General features: G+C 34.1%; 1 protein-coding gene across 1 annotated transcript in view; it reads left to right on the plus strand.

The window, feature by feature from the left end:
• Positions 1-965: 965 nt before the first annotated feature.
• Positions 966-19,858, plus strand: part of LOC110412102 (ARM repeat superfamily protein) — a 28,053-nt gene continuing 9,160 nt past the window's right edge. Inside the window, exons 1-23 of the mRNA XM_021422548.2 lie at positions 966-1,228; positions 2,878-3,045; positions 3,169-3,258; positions 3,960-4,096; positions 4,188-4,278; positions 4,451-4,533; positions 4,613-4,719; positions 6,438-6,590; positions 8,745-8,809; positions 9,882-9,969; positions 10,073-10,151; positions 10,238-10,346; positions 11,302-11,361; positions 11,537-11,655; positions 13,281-13,662; positions 13,820-14,001; positions 14,075-14,147; positions 14,780-14,930; positions 15,018-15,187; positions 15,331-15,681; positions 17,095-17,262; positions 17,650-17,943; positions 18,185-18,361. Coding sequence (XP_021278223.1) covers positions 1,037-1,228; positions 2,878-3,045; positions 3,169-3,258; positions 3,960-4,096; positions 4,188-4,278; positions 4,451-4,533; positions 4,613-4,719; positions 6,438-6,590; positions 8,745-8,809; positions 9,882-9,969; positions 10,073-10,151; positions 10,238-10,346; positions 11,302-11,361; positions 11,537-11,655; positions 13,281-13,662; positions 13,820-14,001; positions 14,075-14,147; positions 14,780-14,930; positions 15,018-15,187; positions 15,331-15,681; positions 17,095-17,262; positions 17,650-17,943; positions 18,185-18,361 — 3,489 coding nt within the window. The 5' untranslated portion in view covers positions 966-1,036. The remainder of the gene's footprint in view (positions 1,229-2,877; positions 3,046-3,168; positions 3,259-3,959; positions 4,097-4,187; positions 4,279-4,450; positions 4,534-4,612; positions 4,720-6,437; positions 6,591-8,744; positions 8,810-9,881; positions 9,970-10,072; positions 10,152-10,237; positions 10,347-11,301; positions 11,362-11,536; positions 11,656-13,280; positions 13,663-13,819; positions 14,002-14,074; positions 14,148-14,779; positions 14,931-15,017; positions 15,188-15,330; positions 15,682-17,094; positions 17,263-17,649; positions 17,944-18,184; positions 18,362-19,858) is intronic.

Consider the following 19,858-nt stretch of genomic DNA (forward strand, 5'->3'; position numbering starts at 1 on the left):
AGTCGTGGGGTAATCAGCAAACAAGAGGGTTATTTTTTTTAAAAAAAATATAATTTAGTAATTTTTAAAATTAATAAATGGTAAAATTATCTTTTTAATAGTATCTTATCATTAAATTAATAAAAATATTAACAGTTGATTAAGGACTAGACTTATGTGTCAAATGGAATATATTATTTTGAGATGGAGTGTTTAGAAAATTAATTGACCCATGTATAAATATGATCAAAAGTTGAAAGGATTTATTTATTTTAACCTAATATAAATGTGATCTTATCCTTCATTTTTATTTGTTCTCCCTTTTAATTTTTGGAGAAATATAGATATATAACTAATAAATTAAAACTTGTATTAAATAAGTATATACTTTTAATCAAAAGTATTAAAGAGTTAAAATTTGGAATGTTTCTCATTTTAACCTTGTATCCAAAAGAGTAAAGCTTTTACTGCAATTATTTTAAAGTAAATTACAGCTTAACTAAATCATTAATTTTTATGTTTTAAGCTTTTCATCTTTATTTCATTAGATAGATATTTTTTGAATTATATGCTTGTAATATAATAGAGAATTTATTAGTTTTAATTGAAATATATATATTATATTCATTTTATTTATAATACTTGATAAATTTTTTTTTGTGTTAAATTTGATAAATAATTTACTTGATGCTCAAGCTACACATAAAATATTCTTAATTCAATGTTAACTTAATCAGACTCACATATGTAATTTTAATTAAAAAAAATAAAATATGGGAACTTTTTCACTTTTCATAATTTAATTTTAACAGAATAATTTATTCTTTATTTATTCTGAATTTTGCAACTTTTTTTTATGTATTCAAATTATTTTCGAAATAATACCTTTGGCATTTTTTGTCTTTGAAAATCGTCACTTAACTTTAAAAAAAAAACAAATATATTAAAAAGAAAGGAAAAAAAGGGATAAATACCAAAGGCGGACTCGGTAACGTTTCTCTTCTCGTCCCTTCTGACAGTGTGTATTGGTTGTGTCGTGTTGTGAAAGAAAAAAAAAATGGCGGAATCATCGTCAGCGCCAGCGCCAGCGGCAGCGGCAAAATCGGATGCGGAGACTGAAGAATTGTTGGATCGAATGTTGACTAGGTTAGCTCTCTGCGATGACTCCAAACTCCAAGCCTTGCTCTCCAAGCTCCTCCCTCTCACCATTTCTTCTCTTTCCTCTTCTTCGCAACTTGTCCGCAACAAGGTTACAATAATTCTCCTCTTTTTTTGATCCTTTTGTTTTTTTATCTTTGAATTATCCTTTAATTATTTTTTGGTTTCGCTTTCGGCGGTTCATATTATTATTCTTATTATTGTTTTTAAATTTGAGACTTGGAGGTTGGAATTATATGAAAGTAAGAACTATGCTTTTTTTTTAAAAAAAATTTAAGTTATATATTGTTGTGGAATTTAATAATATCAACTAGTACTAAAATTTGGTGGAGATAGTTTGATACACGTCTTTGCTGGACAAATGTTATTCATTTTGATAACATTATGTAGTGATTCAATGCTAGGAAATATTGGTTAAGATATCTCTTTAACTGCGGTGCACATGAGTAGGTATCTGTATGACTATATCTGCATCCGGTTTGAATTACTATAATTCTTTGAATTTGTGGTTTCTTTACATAGTTTATTTGTAAGGTGCAATTTGAGCGAGTGCTTGATTTAGTGAATGTTTCTGTTAGTATTATTTGGTAGGGTTCTTCATTGCCCATTAAAAAGAAGCTTGGAGAAGTTTATGTTGTAGTTTAATTGCCAAATATATCTGATTACAGCTTGTTATTTTGTTAGTCTGATGTAGCTCGAAGATGAGTAACTGACCAAACATCTTGCTTAACACCTTGGGCATGGCTTCTTCATGGCTTGTGGAATCTAAATAGATCATGGTCTAGGGTATTGCTAAATTTTGGGGATTTAGGATTCAAAGGCATAGGAATAAAGTGTTAGGATGATATGGTTTAAATAGGTTTGGAGTTGAATTCTCTGAGTTCCTTCTCTTTCTTTTCATGAAAGACATATACAGAATTTTGAATTCATTGATCTCATAAATGTTTGTGAACAATTATAGCAGACATGTTGGAAAGGCTTATTATTGAAGTTATGCAAATTTGAAGACTTATTCTGTTTTCCTCAATTTTTCTGTTTTCCTCAATTTTCTTGTAGAAGACAGACTCATTGTCTCTATTTTACTTCTGTGCTTTATTTTTGTACTTTCTCTCACTAGAAAGTACAACATGTTAATCTTCTATTCCCATGATTCTTTGTTGTCAGTGGGTACTCTATCCAATTCCAATGACATTACAGTTACTTAGAAGAAGAAACATAAATTCATGAACGTACCATGATGCATAAAACTTAATAAACAGAAAATGAAATAAAACCTAAGGTTTTCAATGAAAGAAACATGAAGTTATGACTTAAAAGCAACCGATAAAGCCTATTCATGCTCCCAACTAAGAGTTTCCAGAATTGACCCTGTGCCAAATTAAGGCTTGGGCACTAGAACCAACCTTAGCAGGACTTCTAAACACATTTGGAGGCTGCTACTCTGTGCTTCATCAAGCATTCTGATCTTTCCCTTTATTTTTCTGGTTTATTATCAATTAGTTGTACAATTTTTCACTGGAGCGACTTACATGCATCCATCATTTCGATGCTATCTATTGTTAGATGTATATACTTTGTTGTCTGCTTTATGCTACAAGGATCTGCCTTTGCCAAATATTTTAAGTATCATATTCCCCTTCCCCCCGTCCCCATCTTAACATGTCAAATTATGGTGTAAAGGTAGTTCTTTTTGGCCATTATATTCTCAATGACTATGCTTCTTTTGCTTTGTCATTTTAGGTTCTTGAGATCTTGAGTCATGTGAACAAGAGAGTGAGACACCAGCCTGAGATTGGTTTACCACTGCCAGAATTATGGAAAATGTATATCGAAGCCAATGCTAATCCAATGGTTAAGAATTTTTGCATTGTGTATATCGAGATGGCTTTTGAACGTGGACCTTTAAAGGTCCGTTCTACATTCTCTGTAGTCCATAATCTCATCTTTGGGAAATTAATATATTTTATCGGGTTTGAAGTTATGACTTGCAAGTTGTAGCATTTTCCTAATTAATCTTTGCCTTTGTTACAGGACAAAGAAAATATGGCTCCTATGCTTGTGGTAAATATTTCGAAGGTTCCTCAACAACACCAAGAGATTCTCATGAGAATTGCTACTAAGGTATATGTGAATCTTTAGGAAACTCCCCTTCTTCTTGCATCTTTTCTAAAAATTGGAAATTGGAATGGCTGAGCAAATGGATTAGAATTTAGAGCCCAATCTTACTCCATGTGCAATGTGAATCCTAACCTTGAATTTTGTCTGATCAAGGAGCCAAACTATGTGAGCTGTTGCAAATGAAGGAAATATATAATAGATTTAGTTAACTTTGTTAAATCCAGTCATGTGGTCCAGAAGGGCATGTGGGAGATAACATAGCTGTCAAAATTTGCCATATAATTAATTTGTTTATTTCCCCTTCTTTTCGTTTTGTTTCTCTCTTTCTTGTGCTATATTCTTCACAGATATCTCTCTCTTTTCTTCATGCCAGTATGCATGATCTTCTCCTACTCTCTCTTAAATTTCTCCTTTACCTTTGCTGTCTCTCTCTTTCTTTGCTTTTTGTCGTGGCTGGCCACTGGCATCATTCTGATATTACCCTATTTTTTCTTTCCTTTTTTCGTTACTTCCTCTTTCATACCCACTGATTCTTCTCTCTTTCTAGACCCAAACACCTGTTCCCCTCAAAATCTAAATTGTTCTGGAATTTATCCTCATAAAAGTACACACAATATGATATCTGTATAGGTTAATATTGTATTTTTTTTTCAAAAAAAAAAATTGAGACAATGCTGATATTTTTGGTATTTCCTTGGTTTCAGGTGATTGGTGAGTGTCATGCAAGCCACATTGATGACGAGGTTGCTGCGAAGTATAAATTAGTGAATGATTCTCAGGACAGGGATCTATTTCTTGAGTTTTGCCTTCATACAATTTTGTACCAATCACCAGCTCAAGGGTCTGGAACTCTTTTTAATATCGGGATGCTATAATCTTCTACTTTCCTTTTCATTCCGAAGGTTTCTAAATTTTTTAAGTTTTCTCTGCAGAGGAGGGAGCTCACCCGGGCTTTCCATTGCTCAAGCTAACCGTGTTGCAGGGAAGGTTCCATTGAAAGGTGATATGCTTTTAACAAGAAAGGTGAGTGGAAGATTATCTTGTTGCTGAACTCTGATAGATGGTACTGTAAATTAGCTGTAAATACACATGCATTCAAAGTTCACTGAGCACATTTGCTATAGGTCACTTTGACCAATAGTTACCTAAGAATTTGATATAATCTGTATATGTTACTTTGGTTCTTTCTAAGCAGTTGGGGATCTTGAATGTTATTGAAGCTATGGAGCTGTCTCCTGAACTTGTTTATCCTCTATATGTGGCTGCTAGTGCAGATAGGTATTATATAATTTGCGTGTTTAAATTAAATTTACATTTGAATGTTTTTTCTTGATCCTTTTATGATTGATTTGTTAAGTCAAGAACCTGTTGTCAAGAGAGGAGAGGAGCTCATAAAAAGAAAGGCTTCTGGTGCTAATTTAGATGATCCAAGGTTGATTACCAGACTGTTTTTACTTTTTACTGGTATGAAGTGCAATTCTTTTTCTCTTTTATCAAATTAATTTATTGCTACATTTGTAAGCTTAAATGTTCTTTAGGTTTCATCGTTTTGACTGTCTTGCTTCATAAGTAATGTATTCCACTTTTCAGATAATAAGTTTTATTGTGACAAAATAAAAAAGACTGCCTTAATGCTCTCATGACTCATTTATGTCATTATAAAGTTCTTGCTTTTAGTGGTTTATGGAGGTTGTGAATCTGTTTGATTGTATGTTGATTTCATATTTAAGCACTTCTTAGGTAAGGTGAGCTGTTTAGGGTCTGGCTATTTTAACCTCAAAAAGTAACATTGTTTTCTTCAAATGCTGAAAATTTGTGTTAAAACATCATACTACTACTTTATCTCTTCCAAATTCCCTAAATTGAGACTTTTCTTTGGTGAGAAACCTCTGTAATCCTTAACAAACATTATTCTCTCTTTCAAAGGCAACCACTAATGCATTCTGGACTGCTTCCACAGATTTAGCAAAACTAAGTCCTCTCTAATCATTTGGGGGAAAAAAAACTTCTCTCATCACTAGCACAGTCGTCCTTTTTCTTTGTACGCTTGCTCAATACTGCATTAAAAGATGACACTTGTTCAATCTCCAAGAATCATACTTTGTAGAGTTGGCAAAGCTGACCTGAACCCAAACAACCCATGCGAACTAGTTCCAACCCAATTTGACCAGAAAAAGTCAACAACTTGAACCTGAAAATGACCTAAATTCAAAGTGATCGGAACTTGAATTGACCTGCACCTGAAGCACCCGAATAACTAGCCTGAAATGATTCGAATCCGAATAATTTGTTCAAACCCAATTTGATTTGATTTTAAAAAAGTTAACAACTTGAACCTGAAATAACTCAAATTTGAATGATCTGAAATTGCATAACCTAAGTGTTAAACCAAATTATTCAAATAAATGACTCGAATTTCCTTCAACCGAAGTGATCTGACCTGACCTGCCCAATTTACACCTCTAATAGTTTGTTATAATTGTTTATTTGCAACTTTGTTGTAGTAAGACCATTTGAAAGTTTTTGAGGTGATAGTTTCTAATACTTGTTTCACTTTTAATATTCAAAAATCCTAAAATGTTTCTCCCTTCAGAAAAGTTGTGTTGCATATTATTGTGATTTATGCATAATAATGTAACTTACACTTGTATTATGTCCTTTTTTGAAATAGAAGGTTCAAGTTATATAACGAGAGATGTTAATTTGCTAAAGTAATTTGTTTGAATATTAAGTTATTTTATTCAAGACATGATGGGAGACGCCAATCTGTTGGAATCTGTCTATTAATATATGATCCATTAGCCTTTCTATCTCTGAATCTTAAGTTTGTTAGCTTGAACTTTGAGTTTGCCAATTAATCAGAATCCAGAAATGATCTTTGAATGATACCTATTAAACAAATAAAGATGGAAGAGTAAATTTTGAATTGATTAGTGTGGTATTTAATGTGATGTTGGCCAGTGTCTATTTAATTTTTGGTTGCAATTGGTATCTACTGCATGAACTTGTATGATCAAAGTTTGGGTGTTTATGCAAGCATCTCTAGATTTAGGGAAATTGAGTTCTTGGATGCATGTTTAGCTTTTATGCAGTGGCTTGAGATAACATTTGTGGCTGATAATCTTTCGAGTTTTTCATGCTGGTGGAAGATTGGTAACACAACGTATTTACATCTTTTCCAGGCACACCAGGTGCAGAAAATGTTGCTGTGGATTCAAGAGTCAATCCTGGAAATGCTACCTTGAAAGTGAAACTGATGGCTGTATTTTGTCGGTCCATCACAGCAGCAAATAGTTTCCCTTCAACCTTGCAGTGCATTTTTGGCTGCATATATGGTACATTGCATATTTTTTTAATACTGTGGTAAAGTAGCAAAAACTAACGTGAAGTATAACATGCTATGACTGATGATAGATATTCAGCTTTGTGAAGGGTAATATTACTTCGCGTATGAGATCAGGCTCAAAATTTTCGTAAAATTTAAAAGCAAAACTTTGTTTTGTAATGGTAAAAGAAAGCTAGGGACTGAGAACTTGTTTAGCCTAGCTTTTTTCTAGCTTAAAAGCTCTTATGAAAAATAATAGCTTTTAGAATTAAGCTGAAGTTGTTTGGTAAATTTTTTTTTATAAGTTATAATTTTTGTTAAAATTATCGTAAAGGATATTTCTTTTTTTGAGAGAGTTATATTGTAATTATTTTTAACAGATGAGGATTTTTTTGAAACAAAAATAAAAATTTTCTTGTATTTTTAAAAAAAGAGAAGAAAAAGCTCCTCATAGGAGCTTTTCCAAAAGCTTTTTTTTGACAAGCTTTTCAAAATTTATGTTTGGCCTGGCTTTTGCTTTTAAGAGATAGATAAGCTGAAAAAAAGTTAGGCCAAACAAGCACTGAATAAGCTCTACTCTGAAAAGACTGAAAGTCTAAAACCAAAGCCTTTTCTAACCTAACCATTTAAGTTGTCCATCATAGCCAAGAATAGAGTTAAAAGAGCAAGGAAAAAAACGGCTGTTAAATGAGATACTTCTTAAGGTATTGGTGTGGTATTACTGAACACTACACTTAGCATTAATAGTGTAATCTTGCTTCCACATGAGTTCTCTTAGTGTTGGTGAGAATTCGTTCTGATGTTCAGTTCATGGGTGCCATGATCTATTGGATTGTTGAATAGCTTCATTATGCTTTCCTTTTTAAAATGATTTTGCACACCGCTGATTAATCTCAACTCCACACTGAGCATGAACCTGTAATCAGTTTTCTTCAATCAACTAAATAATTATAAGATTTTAAAGTACACATTAGCATTGATAATTTGGTGCCATAAATTTGTGTTTCCAAGAAAAGGTAGTCCTGTCATGAGTCAATGTATTTGTTATATATATTTTTGAATTGGATCAGACTTTAATCTTGACATGATATGGACTGATGCTGGACAATTATTTCTCTTGACCTATTGTACGCAATATACTAATCAAGTATTATTCTACTTTGATGGTCCTAATGCTGAACTAAAATCCAGATATAACTAAGAAAATTGATAACTTCTATGTATTAGACTATAGTTACAGAGAAACCCAACTGAAAATAGGAGAATTGGAAGCCTGATCAGTTTTGAAGGAGTACTTTCCTGATGTCCAAATATTTCTGGTTTAATTGTGCCTAGAATTACCAGATTAGCATCTCTTTTATTAGGTTTAAGGTTTGCAAGCAATAAAAGTAAGAACCAATATCAGATTGGAATTGAAATAGCTCCAAGATGCTCAGCATATTGTAATCATAGTATGTTTACACTTTTCTGCACAAAATTACTTTATAAATCAGGGAAGTCTTTGGATCTTGTTGGGTATATAAATTTAAACCTGAAACAACAAAAGCATACATTTCAGTGGCACCTTAGAATTTTTCTGGTAATACTGTAGGGATACGATGCTAAAGATAATAGAGACAAATAACAAACAGAAAGAAATCCCTGAAGCATAAGGTCTTGTTTGAGGACCATTGTCAAACACTACAAAGTATTCTAACATGAAATTGAACTAAACATCCAAAACGAAAAAACTGTTACATGTCCATTTAAAGAGTTCGAATAATATCATCCTAGTTTACTTGAACTTCTATATATAGTGATAAATCAGAGCTTAACTTTGATTGAATAATAATAAAAAGAAGACACATGTGCAGCTGCTGAATCTGATAAGGTCCATGGACATAATAAAAAAATGCCCTAATTGCAAAGGTTATGTTTTTCCTCCCAAATGTTAAATGCTGAAACTTGCTATAACAACACTTTTGATCGGCAAAAGAGATGATTTTTATCATGGTAAAATTACATCTGCTAGTATTCTATTCTCTCACTGTCAGCATCTGACTTTTGACATTGCAAACGGATTGTTTGATGCTTATTTGTTTCTCTTACTTCATACTTAGTTGGTGGATAGAAATTCCATATGCTGATTTCTTCTTTTGATTGTTGAAATTCTTAAATGGGATAGGGACTGGTACCACTTCGAGGCTGAAGCAGTTGGGAATGGAATTTACTGTGTGGGTCTTCAAACATGTGAGCACCTTATTATTTGATTTCTATTTAATTTTCAACTATAGAAGCTTTTAATTTATGGAACCTGTCAGGTAAATTCAGAATGAAAAGGTATGGTGCAGGATTTAAAAATCTGCATAAGGGAGTTTTGTGGTGGGTTTTGGATATTAGGCTGTTAAGGTTTAGATTTATGCTTAGGAGATGAAACAGCTTGAAATGGTTAACATCAAAGGGCAAAATCTTGCTGCAATTAAGAAGATAACAGATAACTTGCTGAAATTCTGAAGAGCAACCAAAAATGACTGAATTTGGGTTTTTATTTAGATTAAAGCTGTAAAAAAAAAAAAAATGAATGTAGAGTTAGTTGCGAGAAATGGGCTGAAATTAGGGAAATAGTGGCTGGATTTCATAAATTGCAGTTTTCATGTGAATGCCACTATGCATCAACCGCATTATTTCTTTTCATTAAGAACTCACTTTTTAAAGTAGCAAATTAGCTACAGCAGATACCTTTTTTTCTAATCTAGCCTTATATTATCAAAGGTTCTAGCTTGCAAAGCTGCTATTCCAAAACTTTGGAAAATGGTGAAGACAATGACCTCATGATTAGCATGCAAGATATTGTGGTGCACAAATACTATACAAACCTACATAAATATATATCTAGATGAAGGTACTGGGAAGGTGGGGGGGAAGAATCTTGCAATTCTTAGCTGGAAAATACATAATTATCACCAAAAATTCAGAATAGTTTAAAAAAACATTTTTTTTAGATTCAATTGGGTTGGTCTGGTTTGGCTTGACCTCCAGCTAGTCCACGCTGAACTTACGTTGCGTTGTGACAGGGCTGTCCCTACCTGCTTTGAGGCACAGGGCTTCTGTGGTAGCAATAAAAATCATCAATATGAGAGAAAAAGGAAAGTTGCTTAGTAGCAGCTTTTTATAATCTGTTATTTAAAATATCGCCAATAATTTTTTTTGTTTGTTTTTATTTCTTATTCTCATTCTATGTTTGGTTTTCTTTTTTTCCTTGACAAAAGTTTTATTTTCATTTGATATTGTTGCCTTGTCATTTTCTTTTCTGTTTATGTAGTCAAAACTTGATCAACTGAAACTCATGGGTCCTCTTATACTGAATGGGATTCTGAAGTTACTTGATGGTTACTCAAATTCTGAATCAGGTTGTCTATTTGAATAGTTTCCTGAACTTCATTTTTACATGATTGTTCAGATTTTGATCTGTGGAATCCTATGGAATTACTTTAATTTATTTCATTCACCCAGATTCAGTTGCAAGGGACACCAGAACTTTTTCTTTTCAAGCAATAGGCTTACTTGCACAGCGCCTGCCTCAACTTTTCAGGTTATTTACCTGTCTTTTTTGATAAGTGGTGGTTCCATCCTCATTCTCTGATTAAATAATGTAATTGCTTTTTACCATCATTGCAGAGACAAAATTGACATGGCTACTCGCCTTTTTGATGCATTGAAAGTAGAGTCCCAGTCTCTTCGTTTTGTTATCCAGGAAGCGACAAATTCACTTGCTGCTGCCTACATGGTATACAAATCTTACTTCACCTATATTCTCAACTTAATCATTGAAAACCATTTATTTTGATTTGCATGGTTCTGGAGGCCTATACATTTCTACTTGTTTCCTAAATGATCTAAAGTTAATTGCAATGGGGATGAAATAATATGTAGGTCAATAACAAAAATACTCCTGGGCACACATACTCTTTCTCTACACATTTTCAAAACCATACAGTTCCTGCTGTTTTTGCTACATTGTATAGTTTTTGTTTCTTTTTTGTTCACTGACTCCTTAGAGAAATCTTTCCTTTTACATTTATGGAGAAAAGTGCATATATAAAGGGAGGTCTACTCTTAATAAAAAAATTGAGTGTGTGTTTTTTTTATCTAATTTGCTATAATTTTATTTGTTTTTTCCATGTTCGGTTGCATGCTTAAAAATAAATAAGCAGTAAACTATTCTAAGTGAGAGATCATTTGGTTAAATTTTTATTTAAAAACCATAAAGTAATTTGCTCTTGTCCTTCAGGGACAGGTGTAATTTATTTGCTCAAGAACTACACTGGATTGGAATCCTCTTCTGTAGTTGCTTGCCATTTATGCCCCCTTGTTCTCAATGAAAGATCTTTTGTATCAAAAATTAAAAAATCCCCTAAGTACTTTTAGAATGGTATACTTATATGTGTGTATACATCAGTGCTGTATTCTCTTCGTTAATCTGTCTTTGATGACCATGAGACTCTTGTTTATGCTGCATGTATTGCTGCATCTCCTTGTATAAGATATTCTGAGCTTTGTGCTAAATTGATAGTTTTCTAGATACAATTCAACTTCCTCTAAAAAAATGATAATTTTATATATAAAAGTAATTCTTCTTGTCTGATGAGTTGATGTACAGGGCTCTTAGGCTTGATATTGTGTATATCTGATCCTTCCAACGTTTTATATTAAGGCTGTTATACTGTTATTATGATCTCCAGGGAGCTTCAGCTGCTGTACTACTGCAATTGGAGACGTTGTTGCTGAATAATTGTCAAGTGGTACTAGACTTCAACAATTCTAGTTCACTGTTTGTTGACTTGTTTCTATTCTGCTCTAGAACTGGATTTTTTCCGCACATGATTCCGGTTTGGTCATTAAGTTTTGCAGAGCTAAAGGCACCTATTTTTTTTGTCTTGTTTTGCTTTTTGTTTTTGTTTTTTTTGTGATGACCAGGAACAAAGTGAAGTTCGTTTTTGTGCTGTGAGGTGGGCAACATCTGTGTTTGATTCGCAACATTGTCCCAGTCGATTCATTTGTATGCTTGGAGCCGCTGACTCTAGGTTGGATATAAGGTAGCTGAAATCCTCTTTATGTTTATAGTAGAACAAAGAATTCCTTTTGCATCTGTATTCAAAGTGACTCATGGATTCTTTCTACTCCTCAATTGTTGCTTGGTATAATGATATTGAATGTTAGAATGGGGATGACATGTGAGTGCATTGTTTGACTGTCATGCTCATTTCCATCATAACTTACCATCTTACGTGGCTACTTCCACCATCTATTTTTCATCAGCAGCACTTCTGTGCTAATTGCTGATCACATTCTTCAATTACTCCACAATTTTAGTACTTCTTTCTGTCATGTACCACATCCACCACTGCTGCCAGTTCTTTGTCCGTGATGTATGTGCAATTATTGTCATCGCCTCGTGATTAGCTTCATCAATGCCAAGGGCATTCTGCTACCATCACTAACTCTGCCATTTCAAGCTATCCGACCTCTGTTTAAAGCTCAAATCGTTGCCACCAATATTATTGCTAACTTTGGCACTGCTGCTGATGCTATAACTTCATTAAACTTGCCTGCACCATGAACCCTTACCTATCATTGACTGCACTCATGACAATGCTTCTTCTGGTATTGCCAAATCCTTTGAATCGCCAATTTAATATCCAATTCTATTGATGATGTCCTTTTTCTCCATAATTATAAACTTCAGATATCCAACATACTATTTTCATGTTAGAAGTCAACATTATTTCTCTTGGTGAGGCATGATGAAGGATGAAGATAACATGGAGACCTTAGTCAAGAGTGTTTCTTTTAAATTTTCCTGAACAATAGGTAATAAAAATATAATTTTTCCAGGCAGTGTAGTCTCAGTATCACACACATATCAATTATAAGCCTTTACTTAATATCTTCTGGAATTTTGAAGTCTTCAATGTTTTTTGTCCTTTAGCTAACAAAAATATTCAGTTTAGATAAGTAGTGACCATGGCATGTTATTAGGTTTATTCAACTTGAAATTTTGTGATATACAAACCCTCTTCATACACGGGAATCAGAGAAAGTACAGTTGCATCGGACAACCTGAAGCAGGCTTTAATTCCATTGAAGCATGCATTTGCAGTACGACTGGATTTTGTTGTTATATAGAGTGAGCATCCCTAGTAAAGGTTATTAAGAATGAGGACCTTTATAGACTGACTCAGAGGCTGAACCCATCAGGTCACACTCTTCAAAATTATCAAAATTTTTGGTTGAATAATCAAGAAGTAATCCTGTACGGACTTCATCTTATGAATTTGTTATCTGGAAATAATTTGCATTGAATTGAGTGTTTGGAAGGGCCACATATATCATGTGTTTTGTAGACAATGAATTATATAAAAGGTATTGCAGATAATTGTGTGCTCAGCGCATTATTTTGATAAAAATTACTTGCAAACCTTAATGGAAAGGACATATTGGTACATCAGTTGCTCCTGATCCATGTAAAGTGGAAATGTGACTGTTAGACATTATTGTGTTGCTGTGCTGTATTAGTATGTTCAGAGCCTTAATCTTTCTCACTATTTTGCATTTAATTTGTCTTCTTTGCTCTTGATTTACATTCTCATTCATAAAGTGATTAAATTAACATTGGCATTTACAACCCCTTCCCCATTCCCCCACCTTTTTCTTTTAATAGGGAAATGGCACTTGAAGGACTGTTTCTTGGTAAGGATGTAGGACGAATAATCAGTCAAAATTTGGATCATAGATATCCTAAGCTTGGAGACATGCTAGAATATGTTCTTAAACAGCAGCCAAGGTTGTTAGATTCCTTTGAAATGAGGGAACAGAAGCTTCTTTTTCCATCAAAAATGTATGTGGCAATGATTAAATTTTTGTTGAAGTGCTTTGAGTCTGAGTTGGTGCAAAACAACTCCTTAGGAAGATCATCTGAATTTCTGTCTTCAGTGGAAAGAATGTGCTTGCTACTAGAGCATGCTATGGCATTTGAAGGCTCTGTTGAGTTGCATTCTACTACTTCCAAGGCGTTAGTGACAATTGGATCTTATCTTCCAGAGGTTAGTGCTGCATGTTTTCTAAACTTGGTTGCTCCTGTTAGTGCTGCAGCTTTCCTACACCTGGTTGCTGGTCTTGTTTGGTTACTGTCTTGCTGCTAGATTGCATATTCTTTGCTGACACATGCACCTTTTTATCATTAATATTATTGTTTTTAAGATGGTAGCATCACACTTTGCTTCAAGAATATCATGGTTAAAGCAATTACTAAGTCACGTGGACATGGATACTCGAGAGTCTGTAGCACGTTTGCTTGGCATTGCTTCCTCTTCCCTTTCACTTGCTGCATCATCTGGCCTTATTGGTGAACTGGTCTCCTCATTCACTGGAACAAACAAAAGGTTTGTGGCTATACTCTGGGATGAGTTAGATATTAGGAATAATTACTTATCGTGTGATTTAAATATTCTTCAGGTTTGAGGCCCAACATGGAGCATTATGTGCAACCGGATATGTCACTGCTGATTGTGTGTCTAGATCACCTTCTGTAAGTTCTATGATGTAAAAGTGACTTATTACTTTTGGAATTTTTTTTTTAATTAGGCAGCATGCTCTTACTGTTGGTGCAAGTTTGTGACCACTTCATTGGTGCCTTGATGCTACTACACCCACAGTTGCAAAGCACTGACCTAGAAAATCTTATGCATGTTTTCTGGGGTGGCTGTCACATGCACTCCTCATATTTCTGGTTCTTATTTTGATGTTTTATGAGCCATAAAATTAGCATTTGAAGTTTTGGGTTTACTTAGTGGTGGATAAAATGAAAAATGTGTTACTTAAGGACTAAGGCTTGAGCCCTTGGTAAATATGCTTGACAATTTCTTTATCCTGTTTCCATGATCTAAGTTTGCTAATGGAAGTGTAAGCAACCTAGCAAATAATACAGTTTGAATATCGGTATAGCTGTGGAGAGGCAAAGTAGACACAATCTTATCTTATCTCTATATGCGACCAATTTTTTTTTTTTAACAAAGTTGAATTAATTTTTGAACTGCTGCCACTGGCAAAATTTTTGCTTTTCTTCAAAAATGTGTTTAATATGTTATATTATATTCTATTATTTTAACGTTTGGTAACCTTTTTGGTATTCATGCATATTTGACGTTCATCATTAAACAGATTCCAAAGGAACTCTTGCAAAATACTCTTAAATGCCTTGTTGGTGTTGTTAATTCTGAGAGTGCAACATTGGCTTCCATTGCAATGCAAGCACTGGGCCATATTGGGCTATATGCGCCATTACCTTCACTTGTCAGTAATTCTAGTTCAGGTGATGTTATACCTATGCTCATTTTATTAATTGCTATGTTTGTTCAAAAAGCTTGATGACCATGCTAACTTAATAACGGAACTGCAGTTAGCATTCTGGAAGTTTTGAATGAAAAGCTGAGCAAGCTACTCTCTGGTGATGACACTAAAGCAATCCAGAAAATTGTTATCTCCATTGGGCATATGTGTATGAAAGAAACTTCTGCTTCTCACATGAAAATTGCACTTGATTTGATTTTTAGTCTTTGCCGGTCAAAGGTTGGTATAGAATATATTTTTATTTTACAGATTGCTTGTATCATTAAATCAAATCTTTGGGAGAGTTTTATTTGGTACAAGTGGTGTATGCAATTAGGAGAACCTCTCATTTTTCGTGAGTTTTTTAATTTTTATTTCTACAGGTTGAGGATATTTTATTTGCTGCTGGAGAAGCTCTATCTTTTCTCTGGGGTGGCATTCCTGTTACTGCTGATGTGATTCTCAAGACTAACTATACTTCACTTTCCATGACTTCAAACTTTCTTATGGGTGATACGACGTTTTCTTTGTCCAAATATAGCTCTGATGAGAAAAGTGAGGCCAATGAAGATTGTCATATCGTGGTTAGAGATACTATCACTAGAAAACTTTTTGATGCTCTTTTGTATAGTAACAGAAAAGAAGAGCGCTGCACTGGAACTGTCTGGCTACTATCACTGACAATTTATTGTGGTCATCATCCTACCATCCAACAAATGCTTCCAGAAATTCAGGTCAGCCACAACTTTAGAATTATGTAAATCTACTTTATTTATTTTTCATTGACAGACAGGGAAAGAGAAAACAAAATGCTTTCCAGGTCCTAATTATAACCTGATTGTCCCCTTCAAGAAAGATGTGGTGTAATTATAGACATTGCATTGTTATTAGTTCATTACAACGTTATATGATTTCCTCTTTTCAGTTACAGTAGATTCCTGACATCTGAGGAAAATATCGAATTCTAGCTGTAAAGTCTGCATTGATAACTCTAGAAACTTGTCGTAGGAAGAGATATTAGAACTTTCTTCTGATAATTTACTGATTTGTACATAATAAGTGTTTTCTTTTAATAGAACCTCTCTCTTTTCCTACCTTTCGTAAGAGATATGGATGCAACGCGACCGATCTACCAGGCCTACTGCTTTGATTAATAGTTTTCTAAGTTTTCTTTGTTTCTCAAATAAGTAAAGTTTAGTTTCAAGTACAAAGAAAGCAGAGCAACTCAAGCATGCTAGAAAAATTCTAGATCAATTAAACAAGTAAGTTGAAAACTGTCTACCAATTGAACATAGCAATGGAAAAGGAAGGAGAAGGATTCCAACACTATCATCCTTTAAATGCCAACTTCTGTCTGTTCATCGGTTTGGGTACTCTTCTCCATGCACCCCACATCAAACATAATAGTACTTTAATCTTCATGATGTTTTCTCTTTCTACCTTCCTTTTCAAACATATGGCAAGATGGCTATTGCATCTGGCATTACCCAACCAATCCTAAAAAAAAAATACAGCTGCCTGCCTGCTGGATGAAAAAAAATAAAAGATAGTCTGCTATGTCACCTTTATTCTTACTCATGCAATGCCTATGCCAAACAAAATGTTTTCTGTTGATCTTTTTTCAAGTAAAATTTATGATAAGCTTCCAAACAAACAAAAGCGACTGTCTGGCTTTTTGGATGGTGAGTTGCATCTTAAAATGGTCGATAAATTGATCTATATTGGTAAATAATAAATAGCTGAAGGAAAAAGATGCTAGCTAAAGGCTAGCATCGATATAGCCTTGCTGTAACTTTCAAGCTAACAAAAGCCACTGTCTGGCGTTCTTAATGTTTACTAACATCTTAAATTGATCATCAATTGTTATCTCCCAGTAAAGGATAAATAATTAAAAGGTGAACATACTATAATTAGAATGCTGGATTGTTCATGCCTTGGTTAACTTTTATCTGAATCAATTTATTAGCAAAACTTTTGTGGACTGAGTGGCTGTGGTCAGCAGAGATTGTTTCTATCATCTTGGATACTGCAGGCAGGCTTGAATTATTTTGTAGAGGATCCCGTTAATTAGTAGCATTGCCCCACTTTTTTTCCTGACTACTTTCTTGTTATTCTAGTTTAATACCTTCGTATTCAATTGAATGCAGGAGGCTTTTTCGCATCTACTTGGTGAACAGCATGAGCTTACACAGGAGCTTGCATCCCAAGGCATGAGCATTGTTTATGAACTTGGCGATGCATCAATGAAGAAAAACCTAGTTGAAGCACTTGTGACCACTTTGACTGGTTCAGGGAAGAGGAAAAGAGCTATCAAGGTAAAGTTATAATGTCATATCTTGGTGTGGAATAGAAGGCTTTACTGATGCTTGATTTTAGGTTCAACACTATCATCGGACAAAAGTTAGGGTCTTGCAGTTTAGGGTATGGATTATTAAATTAGGAATCAAAATATCATGATGATTGACTTCACAGATCAGTAACCTAAAACTAATTATATCATGATGTGCTAATCAGTCTGTTCAGCCCAAAACTTACAAACCTTAGAGAAGATTAAATAGCGGCACTTAGCAAATGTAATATACCTAATTTAGAAAGAGAATACAAAAGCTCTTTGGTGAACCCTTTCTTTCTTTTTTTTTTTTCCTGGATCTGTATTTTTGATTTTCTGTTGCTTTTTTTATGGGTGTGAATTTGTTTTTCAGCTGGTTGAAGACTCGGAAGTATTCCAAGAAGGGACCATTGGTGAAAATCTTAGTGGTGGGAAACTTAGCACTTACAAGGAGCTTTGCAATCTTGCAAATGAGATGGGGCAACCGGATTTAATTTACAAATTCATGGATCTGGCTAATTATCAAGCCTCTCTAAATTCCAAGAGGGGTGCTGCTTTTGGATTTTCCAAGATAGCTAAGCAAGCAGGTGATGCTCTTCAACCACACTTACGTACATTGATTCCAAGGCTTGTTCGCTACCAATATGATCCTGATAAAAATGTGCAGGTAAGAGGCCTTGAGACTTGAGGAAATTTCTTCAGTGTTTCAATTTTAACCTTCTGTAATTTTATCTGAAGATGTTGATTTTCAAAAAAATTTTTATCTGAAGCTGTTTAGCTAATATCTATGTTTGTAAAAATATTCTTTTTATTTTATTTTCTTTGAATGCGGTGAATTTTCTGATAGCTAGCATATTCTGACATATTGTTCTCTGCTCCTTACTCTTAAGTACTTGTGAAATTTGCAGGATGCTATGGCACATATATGGAAATCTCTAGTGGCAGACCCTAAGAGGACCATTGATGAAAACCTGGACTATATTTTTGATGATCTCCTAACACAGTGTGGAGCTAGGCTTTGGCGCTCTCGTGAGGCATCTTGTCTCGCCCTTGCAGATATTATCCAAGGACGAAAATTTGATCAGGTGATGAGCTTGCTGTTAGTCTTATCTTGCCTTTGCAAATGATTGTTATCTTAACCAGGAAAACCTTTTGATCAAGTTCACTCAGTAGTAAAAAGTTGCAGAGATCCAAAATTGTTTGACCTTGACATATACATTAAAGCATAAGACTTGTTTTGGTGCTCCTTTCCTGGTCTTTTACTTTTATTGTGCATGTTTTTTCATAATATTCAAATCAAACTAGTAATCATAAATATGTATGCAAACATGTCTCTGGTGTAAGTTTTTGATATTGTATCTTCATTATCATCAACTTAATTGATTACTTAATTCTGCTGGGTAGTATTATCACTGTGGTTTATCTTAATTGGCCTTTGATTGCCAAGTGTATTGTTCTCTTAAATTTTTCACAGTCAAATATATGTTTAGGTTTGGGTAAAATTTTCTAAGGTCGTGTTTGTGTTAGAGTGAGAGAGAAAGAGAGCATACCAACACTGTGAATCCTCCTGTAGTTTGCTAAAATGTGTGCACAGAAAAGGAAAGTATTACCCTCTTATTTGATCTGCTTCACAGCACACCTTGTAACTCTGCATAGTACCCTCTTATTGAGTACACTTCATAGCGTGCCTCATAACGGTCCTCTCAAGCTATTCATATATGTTGGTGCTCCTTGCTTGTTAGAGAATACAGCTATAAGTCACTCTTGAATCTCCCGAAGGTTAAATGAATAAATCTGCTTACTTATCTGTAGATCTCACTGATTTTGTGTGAATTCATTCTCCAAACTGAATTGTATGATAATCAATTGAGATATGCCTGGTTTTTTCATGAAATACTGGATTAGGTGCTGTACGTGTAGCTTCCTAGTTGTCAAATATGAAATCATTAGCTGTGAATTTACAAATCGAAGTTCCTCTAGCAAGTGCTTCAGCCAAATAAATTCAGAGTTGAGGGGTACTATTGAGCTGAGTTGAGTTGGAGCGCACTTAACTATGAAACTTAATGCTCAACGCTCACCTCAAGCTTGATTCAGCTTCATTTTAGACTCAAGCTTGATTCAGTTAGGCTTTTTTATCATGAAGCTAAGAGCAAGCTTAAGCCCAAGCTTGAAATGACATGCTGTTTTTTAATATGAAAAATCAAGAGCTCAATTGGACTCACTAGCTGCTAGAGCCAATTATTAGAATACTCAAACTTGCTTATTTAACTGCTTAAGCTTGACCAAACATTGAGTGAGTCAAGTTTGAGTATTTCGCAAGCTGAGCTCAAACAGCTCACAAATAGGTTTGATTCTTTTGAATCCCTATATCTAATTGAGCCTAGAACACTCACAGTTACCTATCACAAAAAGTTTATGTCATGAAGTGGTGGAGGCACCACTCGAGAATACTTAGCATGATTAAAAAAATGCTTTTTAGGCGCAGGTATGCAATGGTGTGGAAGAGTGATGCAAGTTTCAAGATAACTTGGTAATGTAGATTTGAAACTCATGAGTTCAATTAGTATAAAACAATTTGAACA

The sequence above is a fragment of the Theobroma umbraticum genome, unplaced genomic scaffold, assembly GCF_002168275.2.
Source record: "Theobroma umbraticum cultivar Fairchild unplaced genomic scaffold, ASM216827v3 scaffold_95.0, whole genome shotgun sequence".
In the NCBI taxonomy this organism is placed as follows: domain Eukaryota; kingdom Viridiplantae; phylum Streptophyta; class Magnoliopsida; order Malvales; family Malvaceae; genus Theobroma; species Theobroma umbraticum.